The sequence below is a fragment of the Tyto alba genome, unplaced genomic scaffold (genome assembly GCF_018691265.1).
Source record: "Tyto alba isolate M040663 unplaced genomic scaffold, T.alba_DEE_v4.0 Super-Scaffold_13, whole genome shotgun sequence".
Taxonomy (NCBI): domain Eukaryota; kingdom Metazoa; phylum Chordata; class Aves; order Strigiformes; family Tytonidae; genus Tyto; species Tyto alba.
The window spans coordinates 32,355,865-32,381,736 of record NW_024881275.1 but is presented as its reverse complement, the minus strand read 5'-3'; the positions used below and the strand labels follow the sequence as shown (position 1 = coordinate 32,381,736).

General features: G+C 37.9%; 1 protein-coding gene across 1 annotated transcript in view; it reads left to right on the top strand.

Moving 5' to 3' along the window:
* PRUNE2 (prune homolog 2 with BCH domain) overlaps positions 1–25,872 on the top strand; it is a 143,545-nt gene that overhangs the window by 14,652 nt on the left and 103,021 nt on the right. Inside the window, exons 2-4 of the mRNA XM_032981885.2 lie at positions 17,458–17,562; positions 18,029–18,231; positions 19,590–19,753. Of these exons, the coding sequence (XP_032837776.1) occupies positions 17,458–17,562; positions 18,029–18,231; positions 19,590–19,753 (472 nt within the window). The remainder of the gene's footprint in view (positions 1–17,457; positions 17,563–18,028; positions 18,232–19,589; positions 19,754–25,872) is intronic.

Genomic DNA, 25,872 nt, shown 5'->3' with positions numbered 1-25,872 from the left:
CTTTACAGAATACTTGGATACTTGCGAGCCCCATTCTGTCCCTGTGCATTAACACTGGTTGCTATTTTGAACCAGATTATGGTCTGACACTTTTAAATTAGGAATAGCTTGCTGGAAATCATGGAACTTTATTTGAAATGATTGGTGAGTGAGACAGGGTCAAGGCCAAGGAGTGAAAAAACACACCAAAAGCCCCCAAAAAACAAAATGAAAAGGTAACAGTGGGAAGGAGAATGATAATATAAGAGATATTATTTGTTGAATGTAGAAGTGTCCTATTTGGTTCCTGGTTTTGTCAAGAACCTAAATAGACTTGAAAACTTGACTTGAGTCTTGAAACCATCCTCCTTTCCCTATGCTTACATTCTCTGTCTGAAATTTTTAGTTACTATTGTTAGAAAGATATTAATTTCAGGGGCCCAGTTTTACGTAATTGCAAGTGTTTCTGAGGGCATTTAATTAACATATATCAACATGGATAAAGTTTAAAATAGCTCAAACCCACTGAGCTTTAGTAACTAGGTCTTTTTCCTGGCAAGTCCTCATAAAAACTTCTATATAGATTTGGTAGTTGTACTGGGAGGCCAGAGACACTGTAAATCAGGGGAACCACATGTGAGTTGAAAATAGTGGGGTGTTTCCTGTCATGGAGAGATGGCCTTTTCCCTTACTCCTCTGTTTGGTGCTCGTAGCTTCTGCTGCTGAATGGTCTGTGAGAAGAAAGGTTTTTCTCTTTGTTCTGAAGAATGCCATGCTGAGCCACAGTGTTATTTCTATTTTTTGCATGGTGGTCTGTCATCCAGAACCTAATACTAAAGCTATATAGTCTCTATCTCTTAAAACACATCCCTCGTCAGTGCATCTTTTGAAGTGTCCCTAGAGGAAAGAATCAACAAGTCTGATTTTAGCTCTTTATCATCTGCTCTTTAATTACAGAAATTAGTGCCAGATCCTTCTATCAGTCTAGCTGTCAGTGGGGAGAAAAAGGAAGACACAGAAGATCAGTGTGATGTGTTCTTTTTAGCTAATGATAGTCCGTAAGATAAATGTGCTCAGGAAGTCAGATGTGATAGCTTTTTTTGTTCCTGTGCTCAGGCCCGCATAGCTGCTGTACCAGGAAACCAGCAGAAGGGTGGGAATGGAGTTGGGTGTAATTAGTTCTGGTTCTGCAGTGCTGGCAATGGGGAGAAATGGAGCAAATGTGCAAAAGACTGACCATACAATCTTTGAGGTGGGGATGGAAAACAGGATCCCTCTCTGTACACAACTTCTATGTGGAATGTTAATTCCTAAGCAGGTATTCCTCATATTTAAAGTCTTATTCACTTATACAGAATTAGTTCTCTCATATACCAGGTTATTAAATAGGATGATATGCAGATACTCTGTCCTACTGAACACAGCCAGCATTCCTACATGCACACACCAACCCCCAACATGTAAAGCATCCAAAGTTCATACCTGTGGGCACTTCTGTATCTGTAATTTAAGTCTTACCTTTTGATGGTATAATAAAACTGCTCCATAGAGGTTACTGTAACCTCATCCCATCACAGACATTTAAATTTAGTTTATTTTCTTCATAGAAATATGTAAATCCCCCAAAACATAAAATGTAGGACATTTAGGAATGAAAATTTAAGTCAGTACTTTTGGTAATTTGGAGATGGGAACTTGGATAAATTGTACAGTAAAGTTTGAAGAAAAGGCAAAGTATTTTTACTGAGATCAATAATAAGAAATAGAGTAAGTAGCACTAGCACAGCTCAAGCACTCTGTGGCATGACCAAAGATATTTTGGAGGAAATAGGAGAAACATACTAATAGTGTTCCAGAAGGATGCTAAGCATCATGCTCTTTCTGTAGCTTTAATTTGATGTTCTGTTTGAGTTGTAATTGATATTAACGTCAGATCTGTGGCATGCAGAGAATCAGTTGCACTTACATAACATTAAAAAAGGCACTTTTGTATCTGGGAATATTACCATACTGCTGTTTTCTTTGGACAGAATTTCTGAAGTGTCTTGCCTTTTTTCCTTTTTTTTTTTCCTCTTTGTCTTTCAGAATGTTTATGCTGAGTCTCTGCTAGTTTAATTTTTGTGTACTGACTGTCATGTTACTGGTATCATTTAGCCACGACAGATGAAGGAATTGCATAGACAGCAGCAATGTGTCTTCTGTGTTCTGCTATTTGTAAAGTATTCAGACTTCCAAATCTGATTGTAATTTTTTTCTCAGGAATTATACATTGATTAAGAGATTTTGTAATTTAAATATTTTCTGCTGTATTCTCTGAATGTTGTTTTTTATGCTGAAGCGTTCCTGAAAAGGGAGTTCCATTCATGAGGAGCAAGCAGCTAAGTGTAATTTCATTTAACTGGTGACAAACTTGCCTCATGTTGTGCATTTTAAAATGGCGTTAAAAGTTTCTGCTTATGTTAAGCACAGCCATCACTTTGTATTACATTAATTGATTTCACAGACTAAATGTCAGCAGAGTTAAAACTGCAGCTTTTCTTGCTAACAATACCTTAAGCATGTTGCACAGCCCAAATGATTCATAATATACCCTTTATAACAAAACAGGTATTTTATGCTGCATTCTTCTTAAAACATGTATCTATGTTGCTGTCTGTGTATCTTACATACTGTTTTTAAAGAAAAAACCCCAATAAATACCAACTGAACTTTCTTTTCAGATGCTAACTGTGACACTAACTACCATAATTATTAGCATTCTGATTCCCCAAATTAATGGAAATAATCACAATGTATTTGTAAGGCTGGTTTTAAAATCATGGGAGTGCAATATTCATGTGACTTCAGCAAGTGGACATGCATCTCCTCGGGTAGCCATAACAGTCTATTTTTAAAAATAGACCTCATTCTCAAAATTTGCTTCTTATACATTGCTATGCCCGAAACAGATGACTCAAATCACAAAGCCTCTGCAGTTGGTCCTTGCAAAAATTTAAACAGTTTACTAATCTGTTTGAGTAATCATGTAGTGAAATATCTCAAATCTCTTTTAAGGCAGTATGTTCATTTAAGACCTAATGTGCTTTTTTATTCACGAGTGGCAAGTATATATTGGTATTTATACATATGAACTCCATCTAGCGCCAGTGATTGAATGTTCAAATATAACTGTGTATAAATATGTTGCCATTATACCTTACTCTCTCTGATTTATCCTGAGAAGAAATACTGTTCTACTTAGCTGGTAAAAGAAAGGAAAGAATTACAGCATGTTTATTTTCAACAGACTTTCCTAATTCCATTAATGCTGCACAGATATCCTTTCAACAGCAATACAAGGTCAGCATATGCTTCCGTATAAGGGAAAGCCAGCTACACATAGTTTTTCCTCTTGTTCTTTCAGTGCAAAATGCTTATATTACATAAAATGCTGTGTAATGGTCCTCTGATCTGCTGAGATTTATGCAATGAACTAAGCAGAAATAATAAGCTAAAGAAATGTTAGATTGAGAACAGAGAGTGACCTTACACTGCAAAGCCATGAAATCATCACTGGTTTCTAATGTTACCACTGTTGCTGTTCTGACAAGTGTTGAACTAGATGCTTGTCAGTATCTCCAAGGGTGATGAATCCTTCTTTTTAACACCTTGAACACGTTGTGAATACAGAGGAATTTTTGTTCATGTGTGGCAGCATTCTTATAGCAGGAAACACAGGCATTGTCTTATTGGCATATACTAGAGGTCCGTGTGATGGAGTATGTTGTGTTGCTAGTCACTGAGGTAGGGTTTAATTACAAGCAAATTCTAAACACCCTGTTCTCAGACTTTACCAGTAGCTGCTGTGATCAGTCTTGTGCATCAGATATTTTGGCTTGCACAGGTCCCTTTCATGTACTAAGGATTGGGGGGTTTTGGTGTTTTGGTTTTTTTTTTTTTTTTTTTTTTTTGGTTGGTTGGTTGGTGTTTTTTCCCCCAACCCCAGAGATCTAAGGAGGACTTCTCTCTGTGCAAGAGGTTACCTAGGAGGGATGTTGTGGTCTTGGATTTTTTTACGTTCAGAATCACTTTATGCAAGTTTAGGGCTCTGTAATTTGGTGGCAGTAAGGTATTACCCTGAGAGTAAGCAGATTGTTCTTTGTTAGTTCGCATCTCCTTACCTTTGGACCCTTTGTTCTTAACTACAGCAGACACAGAAATCAGTGGACGCTGCTTTTCCTAACAATATGCTCTGCAATTGAAAACTAAGAGCTTGACCGTTGAGGAAAATCAAGCAAGTCCCTATGTGGGAGAGGAGACGGTTATCAATGTCTTCCATAGTTTAAATATACATCATAGTGTGTTAAATACAAAGCTAGAAGATCCTGTTGATCAGTCATCTGAAAGGCAAAATTGGAGCACTAACGTAATTTATTTTGTTTGTCATTACCATATTTTTTTCTCAATATTTGCTGTCTTTTGATTTAGCTAGGGCAGCAGATTTGCCAGGGATGACAAATTGCCCATTTTGGTGTTAACTGAGAGGATTCAGCAAAACTATCATTGACGAGGATGTCTTGCTTAATCAGTCACTAAGTCACTAGTGTCTCTTTATATGTGAATCTGTCAATTCATATCTACCATTTCCTCCTGCTTAATAAAATTTGAAATAATACATTGTGAAAACCTTAAGCAAAACGGATGAACTTGAGCCAAACCTTAAACAAAAAACCCCTCGCCTAGTTGCGTTCCTTCTTTTCATATTCTGTGAATGCTTAACAAATTTAACAGCAATGAATGGCATAACATATCTCTAAACAAATTTTTATAGCTTTATAATATAAACAGCACTTAACTTTACTATGTAATTACACTTTAAATTATTTTGTCTATTATTTTTCATACTTCTAAAGCAATAGTTGATATGCTCACCATGAGGAGCATCTTTAATACTATGCACTCTATATTTCTGTGGTTCTTTTCTATGTAACATATCCTTTATGAGATGAAATTGAACTACTGTGCCAGATAAAGTCTGTCAGTGCAATCAATAGGCTATTAACCATTACAGAAGCTCTCGCCTCTGTTCAGGTGGAGTTTTTTTGGTAGCTACAGTAACACTCTGGCTATAGGTCTATATGAGAAAGATGTGTTTAGTGTATTCTGGTTCTTGGCAGATCTTGGCTGTGCAGGAACATTACTGTGATGGCAAGCAGAATTAACAAAATTTGTTCCTTTTTCTTCCTGTACCAGTTGTCCTAGTGTGTTAAATTTAAAACATGTCTCAGGTACACATATGTTCTACATCAGGACAAATAATGTGAAATGGAGCTGTGATTCAGAGGGGCAATAATAATCATCACCATAAATGCTGTTTGCAGTATCATCATCTGTATGTCAGTTCAAGGTGTAATTTGCACTATAAAAGAGTAATAAGACCAGAGTCTTACCCAAAATATGTAACCTCTAGGTTCTTACTTTTGGGGGGGAATCTTTGTAATGGGCACTGTCATGCTCTGTGCTTTAACTATTTCAGTGCTGAAATCTGAAGCACAAGAAGGAATGGGAAATGTAGATTTGAGTGTATTCCCTCCTATAGATCTCTCCCGGCTTGCCCCAGGTGTAGGAGGTAATCATGAGTCTACCTCCTGATAACTTTTTGCTTCCTCTAGAGGATATTTTTCAACGTGATTGTTATTTCTTCCAGTTCTTTTACTATTTTTCCATTGTCAGCTGCACTGGACAGGTACAAGGATTAGATTCAGTGTTTTCCCTGATGCACTACACTTCTGTAGAAAGACATTTAAGAAATAAGTCCCGGCTCAAACTTACTCTTTTCCTGAAAAATCTTATATCCTTAGCAGTATTTTAAATGTTTTCCCTGGAGCCTAAATACTACCATTTAAGTTTCCTACATTTTTCTCATTGAATGTTCAAAGAGGAAATTTTTCAGTAAATTAGGATTACTGTTGCATTTCTTCAGACAGGAATATTTGTGGATTTTTTGTTTTTACAAGAGTGTATTTTACCTGTTCCATCTCATTAGAAGGAAAACTAACATCAGCACAGCAAAAAGCGAGTGTTTTAGATTGCTGCTGTATATTGCCTTTCAGCACACTTTAATTAAAGTGGCATTTGTTTGTCCTATAATATCACCATTCCCTAATCGATGTACTGAGCAAGCACCATGGTGACAAGATAAGTTGCTTTGTTTTGTTCCATATGTCTGTGTTCCAAATTTTCCATAGTTTTAATTGGTTCCCTGCAGAATAACATTTACAAGCATATGGTATGGAAAATGCTGACTGCATTTGTTATCATATATTTTAGTACATTGGTGGCACTAGATCACTAAGCCTTTAAATGTGATTATGAGGTTATTTAATGCAGTCAATAGTGTGCTTAAAACACAGGAAAAATCTGCAGTGAGCCAAATGGTATCAAGGAAATACATCTGAATGCCTTCCTAATGCTTCAAGGATAGATGGGGAAGTCTGATTCAGAAAAGGTTTTGGATAGTGTTTATGCTGAAACATACTTTGTCAACTAAGAGCAATTGGGAAAGGTCTGTAGAGGCTGCCTGCCATCACAACAAGAGGAATGTGCCTAGGAATGTGGAATGCAGAAAAGGCAAAATACATGGTACGTCAAGGATTATTGACTTCTGAAGAAATGCACTGGCATTAGCTGTTGAAATGGAATGCAAGATCACCCCTTAAATATCATGTGTCTGGAAACATCAGCACTACATTTTTGCACCGATTCTGCTCTGGCAGAAGACTGCCAATCCAAAAGGTCATCTCAACATGTGTGAAGGTCTGAGTTCAACAATATTGACATAGGTGTTGGGTTATACCTTTTGATTGTGCTGGAGGGGAGGGTATGTCATAGAGAACAACTGAATAGGATTTCTTGCTGAGACAAATCAGCCAAGGTGGTTTCAGTCTGTTCCAAGAATTGCTCAGAGGGTCACTGTATTAATGGCCTCTTTGGATTTCATGAGTAGACTGGAAACCCAGACACAGTCCAAATGATCAGAGAAAGAGGATCACTCCATACATGGAGATTTATGATGAATGGATGACATCCTTTGTGTATAGTTTCAAGAGGTACCATATCCCTTCAGCCTGAACCCTGTAGAATTACTACTACAAATTTCTACTGTTTTAATATCATTCATGTAAAAAAAGAGTATTAGACATAAAACCAGCACAAGTTCTAAATTTATTAGTGACTAGTCATATGCCGAAAAGCATATGAATGTTAAAAGGAATACAAGAATGTGCTTTTGCATTTTCTCTTGCTCATATGCAATATGTGTATGGCTCTGATATTAGTATTATGGTGAGGGCAATTCAGGGATCTCAACAGTATAGACGTAAGCACTTACTGTAAGAGTAAAAAGGCAGTGCCTTCTCATAATGGAGCATATGTTTCTATTCTCATAACATTAACATCCCAAATCAAAAATTAGATTGTTTTTGTAAAATCAAGTTTCATTCCGAGTGTTCATTTCTTAGTGCACTGTCATTTCACTAACAAGCACAGTGTTGCAAGATAATTTTTAATCTCTGCTCAGCTTCTGCAGCAAATCAATCCAACATTTATCTCTCACAAAGACTCTTGGACTTTAACATGTTACAGTAATAGAATTCTTTCACGGAAAAAGAAGCTGTCAATAATAAGAAAGGGCGCTTGGGAAAATTCTTTTGGGTAATGGTGTTGGCAGCAAGCATAAAGGACAGCAGAGGAGTACTTGTTAATTGGTTTCTGATTTTCAGTATGGAAAAAGAAATAGTGACTAAAATAATGGTGAAGTTAAAAAAAAAACCCCAAACCTGCGTCTTTTCTGAGGCAATCCTACCAGAGAGTGGGTAAAAAGCCAAAGACATTTTATAATTATAGTATGATAAAGCTCTGTTGAACAAGAAAGGCAAGATTGAAGGTGACTTTGGCCTCCTGATCATCAATTCCAGCAATGATTTTTCTCTCTCAGCTGAAGGTGTGTGATACATATGAGGATAAGCCTGCTTACATATTGTCCATATAAACACAGAAAATTCAGTCTCATATGATTGCTAGTGGTACTCCTACTCAGCTGTTGGCTCACTTCTGCCCAACTTTGTGCACATCACCTAAGGGCTACACTGGCTTAAGAAACTCCAAAGGCTCCTGTACAGCACAATGTTCAAGTGCCTCCTGACTCTTGGTAAATTTATTCTCAGTTGATGTGTTGCTTCCACCATTTCAGAGCTGAAGCTAAGCTTCTTAAACACTCTGAGGTCAGATGTTAAGTCTGTGACAGAAGTGGGTAAATGAAATACATTGTTTGAGTTTAATTCCCTTGACTTCATCAAAAAATTTACCCTTTTTGTCCAATGCGCTTTTTCTTTGTTCTATATAATTCATCCACATTCTGCAGTGTATGATGTAGGGGATTATTGTACCAGTCACTCCTGACACACCACAGGACCGATACAATTAGTAGGACAGGAAAATGCTTCTCTGCTCCTCAGGTAGATGTGCTCCCTACTTTTAACTCATTTGTTTTTAATATCTCAAGGGATGTCTTGATCCTGTAATACACCAAACAGTTCCTAAAGGAGATGAGTACTATTGAACCCTGTAAACTGATAGGCATGCCGGTCTCACCTTTGCATGTTAAATGGCAAGTGAGGAAGGAGAGGGAAGAGGAGTCTTGGAACCTGAGCTGAAATTTCAAAGATGCTGTGACTGGCTTTAGACCCTAAAGATAACCGGGAAAAGGAATATAACTTGTTCTTTTGCAGAACTGAATCACTGTATGCTGTATTGCTGATAGGTATTAGCTGAGAGCACTAATCCTGCATAGAATTTGTTAATTTGCACAACAAATTAGTTAATGCAGCATAAACGAAAGAGGCGAACTTTGAATTTTACTTTGGTAACTTCTGTGATAGAGAATCCTATTGACAAGCTGTTGAAGTGCTGCTGATTCAAGCTTAAATAATCATTCTGCTGGGAACAGTTTCCTTTTTCAGCCATACAAGAGTATATCCTGTTTTGTCTTGGCAGGAATAGCAGTGTGATATCCTTACTGATCCTAAGGTCATTTAAATAAGCTTTTTCCCCTCCTCACTTTGTAAATCTTGTATCATAAAAACTTAGGTTTCTTTAATTTCCTAAGGCAAAGCATACTTACTGTCTTTTTGACTTAATGGGGTTTTATCTTGATGGAGCAAAATTGGGATAAAAACATGTGGTCCCAAAGTCATGCTTCCAAAATGTGTGTGGACATGGGCATATATGTGTACTGCATGCATGCCCATTTTGAAAACCAGATACTATTTGGTATACTGTATACTTACACTCCATGATCCAGCAGAAGTGGTGTCAAAAGTTGGCCCTGAAGGCAAAAATTTGGAGAAGAAACAATGTAAAGCTTATAAAACATGGTGGAAAATCAATGCCAAAGCCATTGATGGAATAAATCTAATTTTAAAAGGAGTCAACAAGATTTTGACTGATGTTCTTAATTCTGTGGTGCTTCTTTTGATATTTAAATGGCACCTCTGCATTATTTGATTGCTCCAACTATTATTTATCAAGTGAAAATTACATGTAGAAATCTGTGCTCATGTTTACTTTTTGCAGTATGAATAAATCTATGTGTTACGTTAGAGAGAAGCTATTTCAGGAACAGGCAGAGCAGATTTGCATGCCGTTATAAACTGTAAAATTAATTAAAAGTGAAAAGAGAGTAGATGTTTGCAGTTGGTAGGAATTCATGGTTGAACAGTGTGAAGTTTGTCTGTCTGCAGAATGCCAAATCAGAGTGTATTGGTAAAGCAGAAATATTGAACTGAATTCTCAGCAGCAACACCTGACCATGCCAATACTTGATTAGAGATGACTGGAAAAGGGAGCTCCTGTCTTGTGGAAATTTCAGGAACAACCTAGGGACAGGACTTTCTTGACTGGCTGGCATGACAGATAGTTAACCTGCCTCATTTCCATTATTAATTTTGAAGGATCAGCATGCTTCCATGGAACAGTGTGATTCTGGGAAACAGCATTTTTGAATAAAATTGTCTTTATCAAGCTCTTGACTCTTAAATATGGCTTTTAAAGTATTAACTTCAGAAGACCAATAATGCCAGTTCAACAATGATATGTTCAGCTCCATGTGGGAAGTGCAGTCACCATCAGAGTGGGGAGAGCAGGTAAGACCTGGTAAAGTATGTGTATCAGATCAGCCCAGGTAAGTTCTATATGCATGATATCTAAGGTGTGAAGACCTCTTCCTAGTCTTTGTTATAGACTAGTCATAGTTTTTTGTTACCAGATCTTATTCAACACAAAATATCAGGTGTTGAATAATGCCTATCCAACCATTTCTGAGGGCAGCATTGAATTTTTATGACCTTTCCACTTCGTTTTATCTTTTTTGTAAGGCTGTGTCTCCCATGCAATAGTAGGTGGTGTGGATTTATAAAATTGCCCTTTTGTTTTATTATGTTTTATTCTGCTGGTGGGATTGATGTTTAGATTCATAAGTAAAGCAACATTGTACAATACAGATCCAACAGGTAATGATTAAAATATGGCACACTTGACATTTTCTCTATTAAATTGTGCTCCTTAGGGAAGGATCCACTATGTAACCATGTATTTTACAACTATTATAGTAAACTACAATATATATTATATACTGTACATGATAATTATGATACTGCAGGGGCAGAGAAATAAAATAGTTTTTCTTCTGTCCTCAAAAATAAGAGAAAACAAAGACTTATCAGGATAAGAAACCATCTTTTTTTCCCAGGCCAATATAAAGCTTTCTTGTGAAAAGACTTATGAAATATTAAACTAACTTGAACTTTGCATAAAATATTAAATTAACTTTGCCTTGGCTTAAAGCCATTTCTTTGACAACAAAGGATAATCAACTTAAAAGTCCTCAGGCAAATAAAAGTATAATACTGCCTGATACTATATAGCAAATGCAGGATATACTCCAAAATGACTACTGGGTTGGAGGTACAATTCCAAACCTACTGAGTGGGTACAAAAATCCCCTTTCATGTAAGTAAATTACTTTAAATCTTGGCTGCAGTATTTATTACTATCTTGTCCTTAGTCCAGGTAGCTTAGGCTTTTTCCCTGTGTATCTCCAGGAAAGCTAAGTATGCCTGTGCAGCCGTGCTCCCGTGTTAGTGCTTCAGCCACAAGGTTGGAAAAGCTTTCAGAGTTTTATGTGACACTGTATTATTATGTGACTCTGCAGGTTCTTCTTTATTAATATGCTTCTGTTGAGCCGTATAGCTCCTTCCTTCAAAAAATTGCTATCCTTGACAAGTGGTGTCCCATTCCATGCAGCAAAATGCAGTGATTTCGTTGCAGTTGAAGGACAGAAGAACCAGTGAGATTTGAGGCGAAAAGGAAATAGTGGCTCAGAAAGCAAGACTGTGTGTGACTGCATGTGTTGCAGGTGGGTGGGGGGTGTGTGTGTATGAATTAGAAGGAAAAGTACAAACATTTGCTTTGAGACAGTGGGCATTTTGTAGGGGTTCCTGTTTATACTAGAAAAATCTTCATTGTTTCTTATCTTTCAAGATCACTCCAGCTTCTGTATTAACAAAAATAAAAAAAAAAAGAAGAGACAATGTAATTTCTGACTGGGATATTGTAATTTGCTGAATCACTGTAATAATATGTCTTAGCCAAAGTTTATGAAACCCTGATTGCCAGTATATGCAGTATGTTTGAATGACTCAGCTGTTTGATGCAGATAAGAACCAATAAAAGGTATTTTTGACTGCAGTTGCGTAAAGATACAGTTGCCATACTAATGCTTTTATGTGATTAAAGACCAGAAAACTGGGCAGATACGATAGTTTCTTCACTGTAAGTATCAGAGTATCAGAAGAGATCTTTTACGAGATTGCTGAAGTAGCTTAATGTTTATAGCTCTCTTTTTGGGGGCATGATAAGGGAATGTTGATCTGTGCAGGTCTGATCTGAATTGAGTTATCCTGACTGATGCCATCTGAGAGTGACACATAATTTCTTTAATTCATTTTATCTCAGGCATCCAGAGTTTATACGTTTTACAACTTACCTCTAATCTAGTGTCCTGGGTCAAACCACGACATCTAGCTAAACAAAAACCCATCATCACTAAGAGAGATCAGTGGTTTCTTATGTAGTTTAATTTGTGAGTTCCAGTTTTATCATCAACCTCTTAAATTTTTTAATTCTTAGAGATATTGAAGGTTCATGATTATCCTCAGGTTTAGCTGTGGTAGCTGTAGGAGTTAATCACATTGCAGCTAAGTCTCAGAGTTTATGGATCTAAAGCTTCGTCTTCCTCATCGTGGGCCTCTCTGCTGCGGTCTTTGCTTGGAAAGACCTGGAAGAGGAAACCTCACATCCATGTGCTTGCTTTTCTCCTAGCTGGCTGATTAGCAAGTAGTAGGTTATGCAGAATAGTTCTATCCGAGATGACAGAAGAGGAACCAGTTTCAGACCTACAAGATAAACAATAAGCTTGGATGGCCTTGGGAGGGCATACTTCAGGGTTGCTTTTATGGAGAGTATACGTTTTGGAAATTTATTATTAATAAGGAGTAGTAAGTTACTAAGAAGTCATTCAGGGAGCTATACATGGGGAGAGGAGATGTTGGTGAAATCATAGATCTTGGACCTGCAAGAGGGGAAGGAGAATAGAATAAAATTATGCTTAGTGAATAGAAGAGCAGAGATCAGGAAAGGTGAAAAAAATATATCACTGATCTTTAAAACAGCATGTGAGGACTATCAATGGAAGGTTTACCTTGTGCCTTGATCTTCTAGAAAAAATAGATAAGAAATGAAGTCACAACAACAGACAGTATCTCATGCTGCTTTTGTGTAGGTTTCTGAACCATGAGCAGACACTGAACCTGTGGGTCCAGTTCCTCTGGCCTCAGAAGAGGTGGTACCAGTTTAACAGAGGAAACCTTCCACATAAGTCTGTCAGAGCTGAAGATGTCACCTGAGCTAGATAATGCCATTTCTCTTCTATGCTGTTTGAAAACCATTATCTGTTGTGAGAATTGAGGGATAGTGTATTTTTGTTCCAAATATACAAAAAAGGCAGCACACCACAGGGAACTCTTGTTTTGTGCAGTATTCTGTTTATATTATTATGGGTAAGTTCAGATTTAAGCCCTGGAAGATGAAAACAAAGGTTGTTATGAGGGTTCCATTGATCTTAAAATATCATTTTAATCAATACGAAAATAGTTTTGTAACAATTTATTCCATTATCCCTCTTAACATAACTTCAGATCGATCAGTATCCTCCTTCTTGCTAGCTTTTCATTGCTTGAAAAGTTGTAGTAAGCAAATTGTGGTTATACACTCCAAGTCCTGTTTGTTCCTGAAGGAATATCTCATTATTTTTATCCATGGATGGTGGTGTCTTTTTGCCCATAATGATTATCTGAGGAAGTGATGTCATGATGAAAGTACTGGCTTCTACAACTTCTAGGATGCTGCAAATCAGGTTGAGGGTTAAAAATGCTGCTTTTATAGTTCTATGGTGGCAATGGTAGACAGCACACATTTGTGCTAATGTGAATGTTTGCAGTAGCACTCATTTTTTAATCACTGCAGTTTGGCAGAGTTGAGCTTTTACCTGATGCACAAATCTCAAGTTCTCTGTCCAGCACGGGATAAAACAGTATTTAACCTGCTCTCACTTGTGTATCACTGTGGTCATCGCTAAGCTTTTGATAAAGTATCTGTGTTGTTGGTACAAGAAGGTATTCTGTGTTAAAATAGAATGGGGGCAGGTGGGATGCTACCTAGCTGTCTTGAGTAATCCATTAAAATATAAACGCATTGTCTGTGATTCTGGCTTCAGTCAAATAACCAGTTCAAATAATAAAGATGCTTGCAGTAGAAAATATTGTCTGTCTGAGCAGGTTATGCAAGTGTGATCTTTATGTGTCTCTGAATTATTTTAATGGTTATTGCTGGGGAATGGGAAGGTAAATAATTCAGTATTAATGTACTGAGCTGTGTCAGGGGTAGCATGTACCTGTTGAGTGTGCTTCCCAGTAGATGTCCTTGGCTGTTCAGTTTTGCACATGGCAGCTCTCAGACCATAGTTCCTGGTCTACAGTTAGGAGTTACATCTGTGTGCTCAGAGGAGTTGCTGCTTAGCGCAACAGTTCTAATAATCCTGTTAAATTTGCCTCAAATGGGACAGCACATAATATGTGAATGCAAATAATAGGATGGGACCTCTAACTGGCTGGTGCAGACTGTGCAAACCTTACCTATTTGTATCTATATCAACTTTATGCTGTTTTCTAGAAGCGCGCCATAGAATCATAAAATATCTCGAGTTGGAAGGGACCCTTAAGGATCATCAAATCCAATTTACCTCTGGGAAAAAAGATTACTTATGTGGATAAGAATATTTATTCAGAAAATGGAGGATTTCATTTAAGAAAATAATAGCAAACATAATTTTGTGCTTTTTAGTAATAATTAAGAGTGACATTTCAAGTTGTTTTTGTTGTTTTGCTCTCTTCGTGAGTTTTCAGAACTACAGGAAGAATTAACTGCCCAAATGTATTCTACAACTTTATTAATATAAAGTTATCTTATTATTAATAATCAGTTTGGTAATACATGATTTGCTATTGGAAGGTTCCTCTTCAAAAATCATGCTTTCACACTTTTTTTTGATGAAGAAAATTCTTCAGGCTGGTGAAACAAGATGCGGACTATCACTCTTCTCTTTCATCAATGTGTCTTATATCATCAGAATGTGAAGCACAAACTTTCTTTACTGCTTGTTCTGGTCAATTTTGCCCTTGAAATCTGTGAAATAGAAACTTGAATTACTTATTAAAGTAGTTTACAGGTTGACTTTATATTTTAACATTAGTAGAATAGCTGTCATATTTTATTAGAAAAACCCTATTGTAAAAACACTTTGCTAAAAGTCACAAATGAGAGATGGAGTGAAATGGGGTAGTTGTATACAAGTGAACAGATTCTTACTCAGGGAGAGGTAGAGTCATTCAAATAACCAAATGTAGTGGATAAAATGAATCCTCTATGGAGTGACCAGAGAAGAGGAGTGTGCAACAGAAGAAACCCCTGAAAGCCTTCAGAAATCTGTTTTTCATCCCCCTCCCTTTGGGAAAGAGTTGGCAGTAGCTTCTAGACTACCTCAACTGCATGTTTGTCTTGGGCAGAAATATTCTGGAAGAAACCATCAGTTGTTTGGAGGGATAGTATGTTAACAGCCTGACCAAGAAATATACCCTCTCACTGTTAGTCTGCTTGCTGTCATTTAAAAACTCATTTTAGTAAGCTTCATCTCAGAGTTCTTGTTAATGTCTTGAGAACAGTTCAAAGAGATGGACTGTCCTTCCACAGTCTGTTCTGGTTCATGTTTCATCTGGCTAAAATTCTGGTGTGTTGGAGTTAAAAAATCAGTCCTCAGATGGTTAGTTGACCTGTTTGGATTACAAAGTGACAGTCTCCAGAGCTTTCTTGCTCTCCTGTGTTCTGTTTGTATTCTGTCCTATGTAGCTGTGGTTTTCTTATTTCTTCAGAAGTCAAGTGTAGTGTTAAGAAACTTTCAGCCTTGGAATTCTTCAATTTTTGTGTAATTATTCTGTCTCCATTCCTGAACAGGTAATATAGAGGAGGGGCATGATGGCACATACAAATGAGTGAAAGATTCTGTGTTGTCTGTTCTGTGTTTTCTTTTAGAAGTGTGAATTCTTCTTTTCCCTTTAAACAGCTGTAAAGACAAAGAGGGGCTTCTGTCTTTGGTAGTTCTCCTCCCACACGATTTTCTACAGATTTTAGAGCTGCAACATACATGTATAACAAAGCTACAGCTAAAATATGAGTTGTAAAAACAAACACGCAGATTTTAGTGCTTGAGAGAATGAATTTTAAAGACAACACAAAATTTCTTAATTTTTCAGAAGAAAACACTACGTCCATGATGACATGAATAGCTGTGCTGGGTTTGGGTGGCAGGGTTTTTGGTAGCTGGGGATGGGGCTACAGTGGTGGCCCCTGTGAGAAGCTTCTCGAAGCTCCCGTAGCTCCAGGTCGCACCCACCTGTGGACAGGGCTGAGCATCTGTGGCCATGTATTTAAGAAGGGGAACATGAGTGGAGGTTGGGGGATTTGTAAGGAGCAGTTACGAGAAGGACACCTATGTGAGCACCCAGGTCAGTGGAAGGAAGGAGGAGAAAGTGCGGGAGGTGTGCCGGAGCAGAGACCCCTGCATCCCGTGGTGAGAGGGCAGGGCCGCCCCCCCGCCACCCACGGGGGTCTGCAGTGGAGCAGAGGCCAGCCTGAGGCCTGTGGAGGAGCCCACACCAGGGCAGGCGACTGCACTTAAAGGAAGCCGGCGCTCTGAGGGGAGAAGTAGCCCCCGCTGTTGTGGTATGGGGCTGGGAGGGCTGCAACGTGTGGGGTGACCGATGTTGGGGCAGCATGGGAATGGCTGCTTCCTGTGGGAGGACTCATGCTGGAAGAGGTTCGTGGAGGACTCTCCTGTGAGAGAGGAGCCCCGTGGAGCAGGGGAGGAATGTTCAGCGTTCATCCCACCTCCCAAGAAGGAAGGAGCGGCGAGCTGACTGTAACCCCCATCCCCTGCCCCCTGTGCTGCTGGGGGAGGAGGTGGAGAGATGGGGAGCAGAGCTTGAGCCCTGGAAGTCAGATCAGTCAGATGTTTCTCAAATTAAGAAGCATAGCTCTGGAAAAGAAAATAAACTGTAATGTTTCTATACAGCTAGCTTGACATTAATGATGTGAACAAATGAAGAACATCACCTTACATATTGTGTGTGCAATTATGAAGAAGGTAGACACTTCCTTGCAGTATTTTGCTTTCAGACAGTTGGCCTGTCTTTTCCGTGTGTTTGGAAGGCTCCTAATTTTATTAAATGCAGAACAGACTCAGTTACCTTTGTGAGTGAGAACTACTCAAAGCCCTCAGTGCTTTGTTTGGCTTCTGAAGAGGCAGGGTGAAAGCCATTTACTTTTTCTAGTCAACTGATTTCAGCTGAGCAAATAAAAAAGGGAAAATTAAAATTACAACTTGCTATGTATAGTTTGCTGTGTGTATTTCCATGGTCTTTGGAATTGCTTATTAGATTTGTGAGGTGTTTTCAAAGGCCTTTTCCACATATATATGAAACTGCTTATCTGTTACTTTGCCACTAAAGGGACTTCTGTCAGGTTAGATCTCGTTTGGGTTCTAAACTGAGGGCTCTTATGAAACCAGGTTTCTTGGCTTTCTCGGGAGCTGTGAAGCCAAAGAAACATGTCTGATCCCACAGTAAGTGCATTCTTTCAGCCAATGGTGAAAAACACTACAACTGAGGACAATGCCTGATATTTAACTTGTCTTTTGAAGTATCTTGGTGATTGGACTTAATTTTTTCTTATCATTGTAACTCATTGCAATTGTCTTCTAATCTGTTACAGAACAGAAGCAAACGTCTGGAGAAAGTCCATGTTGTTCTTGGGAATAAATCCTGTGATTTGGATTCACTCATTTCTACTCTGGCCTATGCCTACTTTCTAGACAAGGTAATGCTAAAAATGGACTGAGTGATCTTAACTCTTTGGTCCAGGTTGTTACAGACATCCTATTGTTAAGTCAATTAAAACATACTGTAAAAACATTATTGTGGACAATGATATTGTTATAATCAGAGGTGAAGCTTTAAAATAGAAACAATCTACATTTCTTTCCATAGACAAATTAATGAGTATTAGATGGCTTGTTCAGTAGCGGCAAAAAATCACCCTTGTACCTCATTCTTTCTCCTTTCTCCTTTCTCCTTTCTGGTTTCCCAGTGATTCTGTGAGAGGCAAACAGAGACAGAAGAACAAGAAATAAAGCAAAAGATATTTTTGAAAAATGAAGTAAAAGGGGAAAAAAAACCAGACAGGAAATTCAGACTATTTCTCTGTTTACTCTGTTAAAACATCATCTTAATAAAAAACAGGTCTTATTTTATGCAACTCTGACAAATGCACACCTATGTTACAGGTCAGTCCTCCTGATGTTCTTTGCTTACCCGTGTTGAACATACCAAGAAGAGATTTTAGCTACTTCACAGAGACAAGATTTATATTGGAGGAGCTGAATATCCCGGAGTCATTCCACATCTTCCGAGATGAAATCAATTTGCACCAGCTGAATGCTGAAGGGAAATTGTCTTTAACACTTGTAAATAGCAACATGCTGACAAGGTATTGCATTGTATGCACAAGATGGTTTATGCAGTTTTGAGCTGTTTCAAAAATTATATTTTACATTTTTTCTGCATACATATTGGTATTGCTATGTTAACACAGACAAAAAAAAAAGAAAGGAGATTAAAATATATTTTGTCTCCCATTATGTCCAATAACTGTAAAAAGCTAAATAGTCATCTTTCCATCACTTTTAATGGAACTTCTTTTTCTAGGGACCTTGTATTTTCACACAGATTAGATTAGGTATTTTAATTTCATTTAAGTAGTCTTGAAGTTTCCTGTGACCAGTAAATAAGAGATCAGATTTTTTTCCTGCTTCTTAGCTAGCTTTCACTACAGACATTAACACTCTTACATTGATTTGGAGATGGCCAGCATACTTGCATATGTGCTGTTAAAATGGCTGCTAGATTATTTCAGTCCTTACATACTACAGCATTTTGCTTAATATTTCCTCAGTGCCAGAGGCTCAGAGTTGCTCTGTGGAAGACCATAGTCCATATATGCATACTTAAGAGGCAATGTTTACAAGCCCATAGTGTACCTTTTATAGGGAGCCTCTTTATAATGGTCTGCTTGCCTTGCACAGAGTGAATGATGCTGTTTACTTCAAACTCTTTTTAGAATTTCATGTAAGATAAGCAACATCATGTTGTGCTACGGTCCCATCCTATTCTGAGGGGTTTGTAGATTCGAATAAAAGTAGGGAATATCTAAAATGAGAAATACGCTTAAATCTCATAGCTATTGATTTTTTTTAACTTCAGTCAGCTCAGTACATCATTCACTTTTTCAAAGTAAAAATTATCTGTAAGAGTTGCTTTTTGTTTATTACTATCCCTTCATGTGTTTCTTCCTTCTAAAGAATTATGATTAATGTTTCATATTTTTAAATATAGTTTGGTTTTCTTATTGCTATTAGAAGCAGAAACAAACTCTCTAGATGCAAAAAAAAAAAGGTCTTTTGTAAGTTTTCAAAATATTCAGTGGGTAAAATCCCAAATCTCCCCTATATAAAGAGTGATATTTTCAGTACATATAGAAATATTTTTTCAAATTACTAATTTTTAAAGATTTTGATAAAGGAGATGTAAACATTTAAGTCTTAATACTTCGTGATGTATCAAGCAATAAAAACACTGTGAACACTTCATCAAAAAAATTACAGTTTTAGGACTTCATTGTGACATTCTTTGGCTTTATCGGAGACTTCAAGAAGCAATAACAACAGTGTTACAGTCCAGAATTAAAAAAAAAAAAAAAAACCAAAAAAACCAATTTGAACTGTTTTTTTTGGGTTGTTTAAGCAGCTAGAAAGAAAAATACATATAATTTTCAAATTTGCTTGATAGTGAGGATAAAAGTTTGGAATCGGCTGTTGTCAAAGTCATCAATCCAGACGAGCAATGTGATGGCAGCCTGGAGTTACAAGCGTCTTCTTCCACTTTAGTAGTAAAAGAGATTCTTCAAGAAGCACCAGAGTTAATCACTCAGCAACTGGCTTATCTCCTCAGAGGTGAGAGATTACTCTTTATATTAAATACTGAAAGGTTTAATGGAGTGTTTCCGAATCTGCTCATGCAGAAAGAGTGTGATCCATTCTTTGGTTAACAATCCCTTTAAAGACCACGGGAAGCTCCATAAAAGAAGCAGGGAGTAAAGAGTTTGTTAAAGAGTAACATTATATTGAATATTAAAAATGTGCATTTAAAAATAGGCATGAGAGGTCTTTGCTGTATCACTAGACAAGAATATTAAATGGAGCTGTCGACACACCAGCTGGGTAGCTGGAAAAGCTGTGCAGTTCATCGATTTCAGGGTCATTGTGGACAACAATATGGATTGGAATCTAATATTTACATGTTAAAGCTTCTCCTGATGGCAGTACCTTTTTATAGAATGATGTTTTAACAGCATGATGCAAAACTTTTACTGTTTAAAAATGCTGTAACCAAATCTTCATTGCACTCTCCTTTTCTTTTGTATCATATGCCCAGTAGAGTACAAAGGATGGAGCTTCAACAGTCAGTAGTATTTTCATTTCTGTCTGCATAGTTCATATTTTGTATTAGTTTCCTCATTTTATTTGCTGCTGCAGAACTCTTCAGTTGGAAACAACACTGGAGTTGAAAAGAACCGAATGCTGCTTTTAAGTTATTTACTGAATTTTAATAGTGTGCAATGATTTTTAAAGGTTTTAGGTTTTAATTGATGTGCAGTTATTAAATGTTAATTGTTAATGTGGGAATGTTTAATAAGGATTATGAAAACTTGCCTACACTTAGATTTCAGAAGCTACTGGAGTCTTGGCTTGTTGTTGTACTTATCACTGTGATAATGAGTGTAATGAGCATGTTATGAGAAATTACAAAAGGTACTTTTATTTTTTTTTTTATGTTTCCACAGAAGAAGCATTAACAGTAACACAGCATTTAGCCTGCTCTTTTGGTATCTTTCCATGCTAGTAAGCCCTAGTAAACCTGCCATGAAATACTTTTGTAAGCTCCAGATTTCTGTTGAGTAGCTATCCAGGAATCTAGGCAAATGACCAAGCATAATAATTTATTTTGGAGGCAGAAGCAAAAAAAGCTTTTGGAGATCTCTCAGGATACCTGTTCGGTGGTGGAGTGAGGCGGGAGGCAGTGCTCTGAATAATGAACAACAGCTTGTTCAAGTACTGTACATGGTTGTAAGTTTCTGTACGTTTTGGCTTTCTAGTCTGTATCCAAATAAAGATAAAGTACTTTCATTAGAGAAATATTGAAAATGTTTGCATTAGAGTTACCACTTCCAGTTTTGAGGGAGATAGTAGCTAACATTTTTTTAAAAATTAGTGAGTTCATTTTCATTATTGTGTTTGGTAGTGCATGTTTGAGAAGCTTAGTGGATACAGGAGACCCTGCATACCTTCTCTTGCATGATATGAGAAGTGATTGACAAAGCCTAAGCAACAAAACACAGCTGCCCTTCTGACTCGATGCTTTTCTACTGCTCCTAGCAGCGTAGTTTGTATGTATAGAAGGTTAAGCAATACAGTGAGTCGTCCTGTGGGTCTCTTAAAATAGAAGAGGTTTTCAGTACTTAAGAATCTTCCATTGCAAATTCAGAAATCAGTGAATGCCATTACTGGTTTTTGTAAGATTTAAAAAAACTTCCTAGATATAAATGTATGTGGATGGCAGACCAAACTACAAGCAGTCTGAAAATAAAATATCAAGTACAACCTACCCAAGTCTAGCTTTTGTGTTTTTCTGGATATATTATGGCCTTTTGTCAAAGTCCATGCCCATAAAGTATAGCTTTTGAAGTTCATCTCACCTGTAAGCATAGGAAATAAAGGGACCAGGTATGGTCTGGAAGGAGGGGGTGGCCGCTTCATGCTCACTACCAAGGAATGCGTGTGTAGAGGCTCGCCGGATGGCCGCTCTTGCTGGTGGCACTCCACAGGCAAAGAGCCAAGGGAAAGGTCCTACTGGGTTTTCCCCACTTGGTTATGTTACTTCCAATGTAAATCTGTATATTTTTAGTATGTATAAATTTCAGGGGAAGTTCAGAACAGAAGGCCAAAGTGGAAGTCAGAGTGCTAGGATTAGGATTTTATTTTCATAAAACAGCAGAGAGATCCTAAAATCTTGAGTCTCTGAGATGGGAACTCATCTTTTATTTTCTGGCTTTCCCATGAATGTTTGCTAGAAGACTTGTAAGATAATACAAATATCTCATGTTTTAATAACTACCATGTAGTGTCTGTGACAGCTTCATTTGTTGAATCTTTTTCAAATGTCTTTTTTCTCACAGTCTGTTAGCAGTCTTTTTATATTTCAATAACAAAAGCAGATGTTTATAACCTGTTGTATTTCAACTTTGAACAAACTTCACCTGCTCTCCTGTGTTTAAAACAGAAAAGTCAAGAGAAAAGACTTTTCCTTTGAAACTGAACATGATTGATTTAGGCAGTTTAATATTTAAGGACTTTTTTCAGCTGAATGCTTTCCTGGTATCTCTGTCTCCCCGTCACACATGCTATAAGTTAATTCTACCCTTGGGCTTTGAATAGAGCCTGCTTGGAGAATCAGAGTGTTGTACAGCCATATTTGCCTTAAGTTAGAGGTTGTGCTGTCCCTGGATTTGTGCCAGAAGCAAACAATTATAGAACCTGCCAGAGTCTTGGGCCTTTATTATTTTATTTCCCCAGAGATGTTTACAAGGGGACTGTTGCCAAACTCAAGATCCATTAAACTGCTGAATCATTACATTTTCTGTTGCAGCCAGCTGGCAAGGATGTGATTCCAAGCACTCACTGTCAGGTACCTTGGGTCAGTGCACTCTCAAAAATGCCTCCTTATGTTTATTTGTATAAGGCCTTGAAGGATGCCACAAGGTGCAGACTGCATCATGTAAACAGAGACAGATTTACAACAAGAGCATAAGCATTTTTTTTTTGTGTGTGTGTGTGTGTGATTCCGCTTTTGCTAGTTTTGAGCTGCATAGTTGAGGTCTTTTTGTGTCCTGTTGGGGCAGTCTGACTTTCAGTAGAGAAGATTAGTTTGTTATTCTAGCCACCCAGACAAATGTTAAGAAATGCCCTCTTAAATTAGGACTTTGGGAATTACGTCAATTTTTTTTTATTTTGTTCTGTTTTGTACACAGATCAGATGATTCACATGTTCTCTAATTGGTGGATTCTTAATATATATGCTAGAAAGAAAGGAGCATTTTGAACTGCACCAAACACTGCTCTTATTTGGACTGCCCACACCTCCCACCACCCCCCACCTCTCCACCCCCAATTTTATTCCAGCTTTGTGGCTTTCCTGTTAATTACAATGAAGACTGCTTTCTTGGGTCCCTTTTACAGTTTTGGTTTGTGGGTTTCTTTGGGAGTGGAGAGTGTTGAAGAGTACTATCCATGAGAGGCTGTTGGTTTTCCCCTTTTCCCTGTCCTTTATTTTTCCAACTCATGGAACAAAACCTCAACAGGAGAAATGTTTATATTTTCATTGTACTGTTTCTCTCAGCCATAAACTTATAATTCAGGAGATGCTTGTTCTGTTCTTAATGTTTTCCCCAAACGACTTCTGCCTTCATTAGATCATGTTTAATATTAATGCACAGCAATTGCTTTTGGCAAAACTAGTGTTCTACTTCCAAACTGCTTTGCAAAAAAGAATAAAATGCACGTTTTTTAGGAGTCCTAGCCTATTTTTCCAGTGACCTCTCCTTTGGAAAAAAATATCTGTAATGTAGTGTGATGTACACAAAGTATAATATTGAATCTTGTATTACCTACTATATATTTCCTTTTGCTGTGCTTGTGAGCAGACAGAGCAGCCTCCATTATGCTTTCAGAAACCCTGGGGGAGTTGCACCAGCACTTAGTAAAATCTGCAGGAGATCTCTGAGCCCATGTATCTCTTTTACAGCAGGTACTTATAAGAGAGCACATGAATAAATGGACTGCTGACCTTTGGCCAAGCAAAAATACCTTGAGTGAACTGTTTTTCTAAACCACTTGGAATCTTAACCCTCACAGGCATGCTGAGGATGCCTGTGAGAGAAGACGTATGCCTTTCCCACTGATGAGCATGGTATTAAGGAATGAAGGAAGAATAAATGTTGATCTTAGGGCTTGCTGACACCCTGTTAATTTGAGAAGGATCCTTTTCTTGCTTTCATCCTAGTAGGAAAGTTAGCAATTGCAAGCACTACAGTATTGCTGTGATGACTGGGAAAACCAGCCTTTTAAAAACCTTTCTAAGATGTCTGCCTATGATGAAGCATTATTTCAGGCTGACTGCATTTCATTCTTGCATTAAGTAATAAATCCCAAAATTTATAAGTTTGCTTTGCTCTTTGAAGGTGTCACCCCAGATCAAAATATGCAAAACTGAGCAGTGAAAGGCAAAGGCTTCCAGTTAGATGCTGCATTACACTGCATGGTTTTGCAACTTTACGTTAATGTCTGTGTCCTGACAAAGGTGAGATCAACTCCAAGATAGCCTTACCATTGAAGAAATCAAGAATTTGTTACACATGTGGAAGCAAGAGACAAATGCACGCTGGTACCTGCAGAAATGCACAGTAGGCTGCTGTAGTATATCCTATGAAATCTTTCCATCACTTCTGCTTGGAGGACAGACCAATAGTGTAAGAGTTTTCTTCCACCAATCCACGTGTTTAGACAGTTAGCCTAGTTTTACTGGCATGAGCAATGCTGTTACAACAGTATAGTACAACTGCACTGGTGTGAAAGAAATCCATGTATTAATTTGGGAAAACAGGTACTTACGATGATTTTTGGTGCTGCACAGCTGCTGTGGTTCAGGCATTTGTTAAAATCACAGACAGATGTTAACGTGGCTACTAGAATCTGTCTTGGTGTAACCACAGCTTTCTGCTGCCAGTTATCCTACTTCCTGCAGCTGGAGAAGTATGAGACTCTTCCTCTTCTTCATGCAACTCCTTTACTGTCTTGCCTCCCAATACCCTTTTGCTTGGCTCTAGAATGGCTGTGCCTACATCAGGCCTGGAGCTAGTCAGTTAAATTTGGTGGTCCAGCCCTGGACTTTACAGTAGAAACTGTCTGTACTAGATGGGAACATTACCTGTTTGAAATAGTGACATAGAAAAAAAGTTAATGGAATAATCTGTTTCATTTTATTGTAATAGTTTGGGAATTGTTTCTGTCAGAAACAGGAAAAAATACTTTTCCTTAAGTTCTGAGACTCAGAAACTGTCTTTATTTGATTGTTTCTACGTGGTTGAGCTTTTATTAAGGTTTAGGAAGGACATAGTTCTGAATTTGTCTTAATAGCTTACTCGAAATCCAGGACTGACTGGATTAAACCTGTGGTGTAGTTATTGCTCAATTCACAATCAATCCTGTAATTAGGCTGGAATGGTTCATGGTATATCGAGCTAAAATGAATCAGAAGTTGCTGATCTGACACCGAACTCACTACATAGTTGTTATTTCTGTATAATTATAGGGAGACAGCAAAGCTCATGTCATGTTGACTTCAAAACTGATGAGCTTGATTGGATATACAACTTACACCTCTTGTTTTACTGCATTTTCCAGTACATTTATGTTAAGATTTTCTCTTCTTGGTCTTCCCCAAATACTCTCCCCCCATGAAGCACACACAGGGCCGTGGTAAAAGTCTGACACACTGTGTGTATGAGGACCTGTGCAGATGGACAGACTGCCTAACTGATCCTAGTGCTGCAGGGAGGCTACACAGGATATGCTGTGGCTTCCCTCCAGTAGGTAACTATGTCATGAATTTGAGCATGCATTGTGGGTCCAGTACTTTCTGCTGGAGTCTCCATTTCCTTTGTGTGTACGTGAGCAATTTCGCTGTCTGCTCCTGGAGGCAGAAAAAAAGGGTGCTGAAAAAGCAGAAGATTGCTGTTGCTGAAATAATTCATGCAGCCTGGTCCCTGAGCTACCATTTATCCAGGTGCAGCTCTGTGCTGACTGGGAGTGTGCTGTGGGCCATCTAACTCATTCTGGTCACCACCTTTCTCAAGGTATGGACATGAATATGTAGCACAGGCACTGTTACCTGTTTAGTGGTGGGAACAATGAAGGGATAATTTTAGGTGAATTATCCTGGAGGCTGCTGGTAGAGA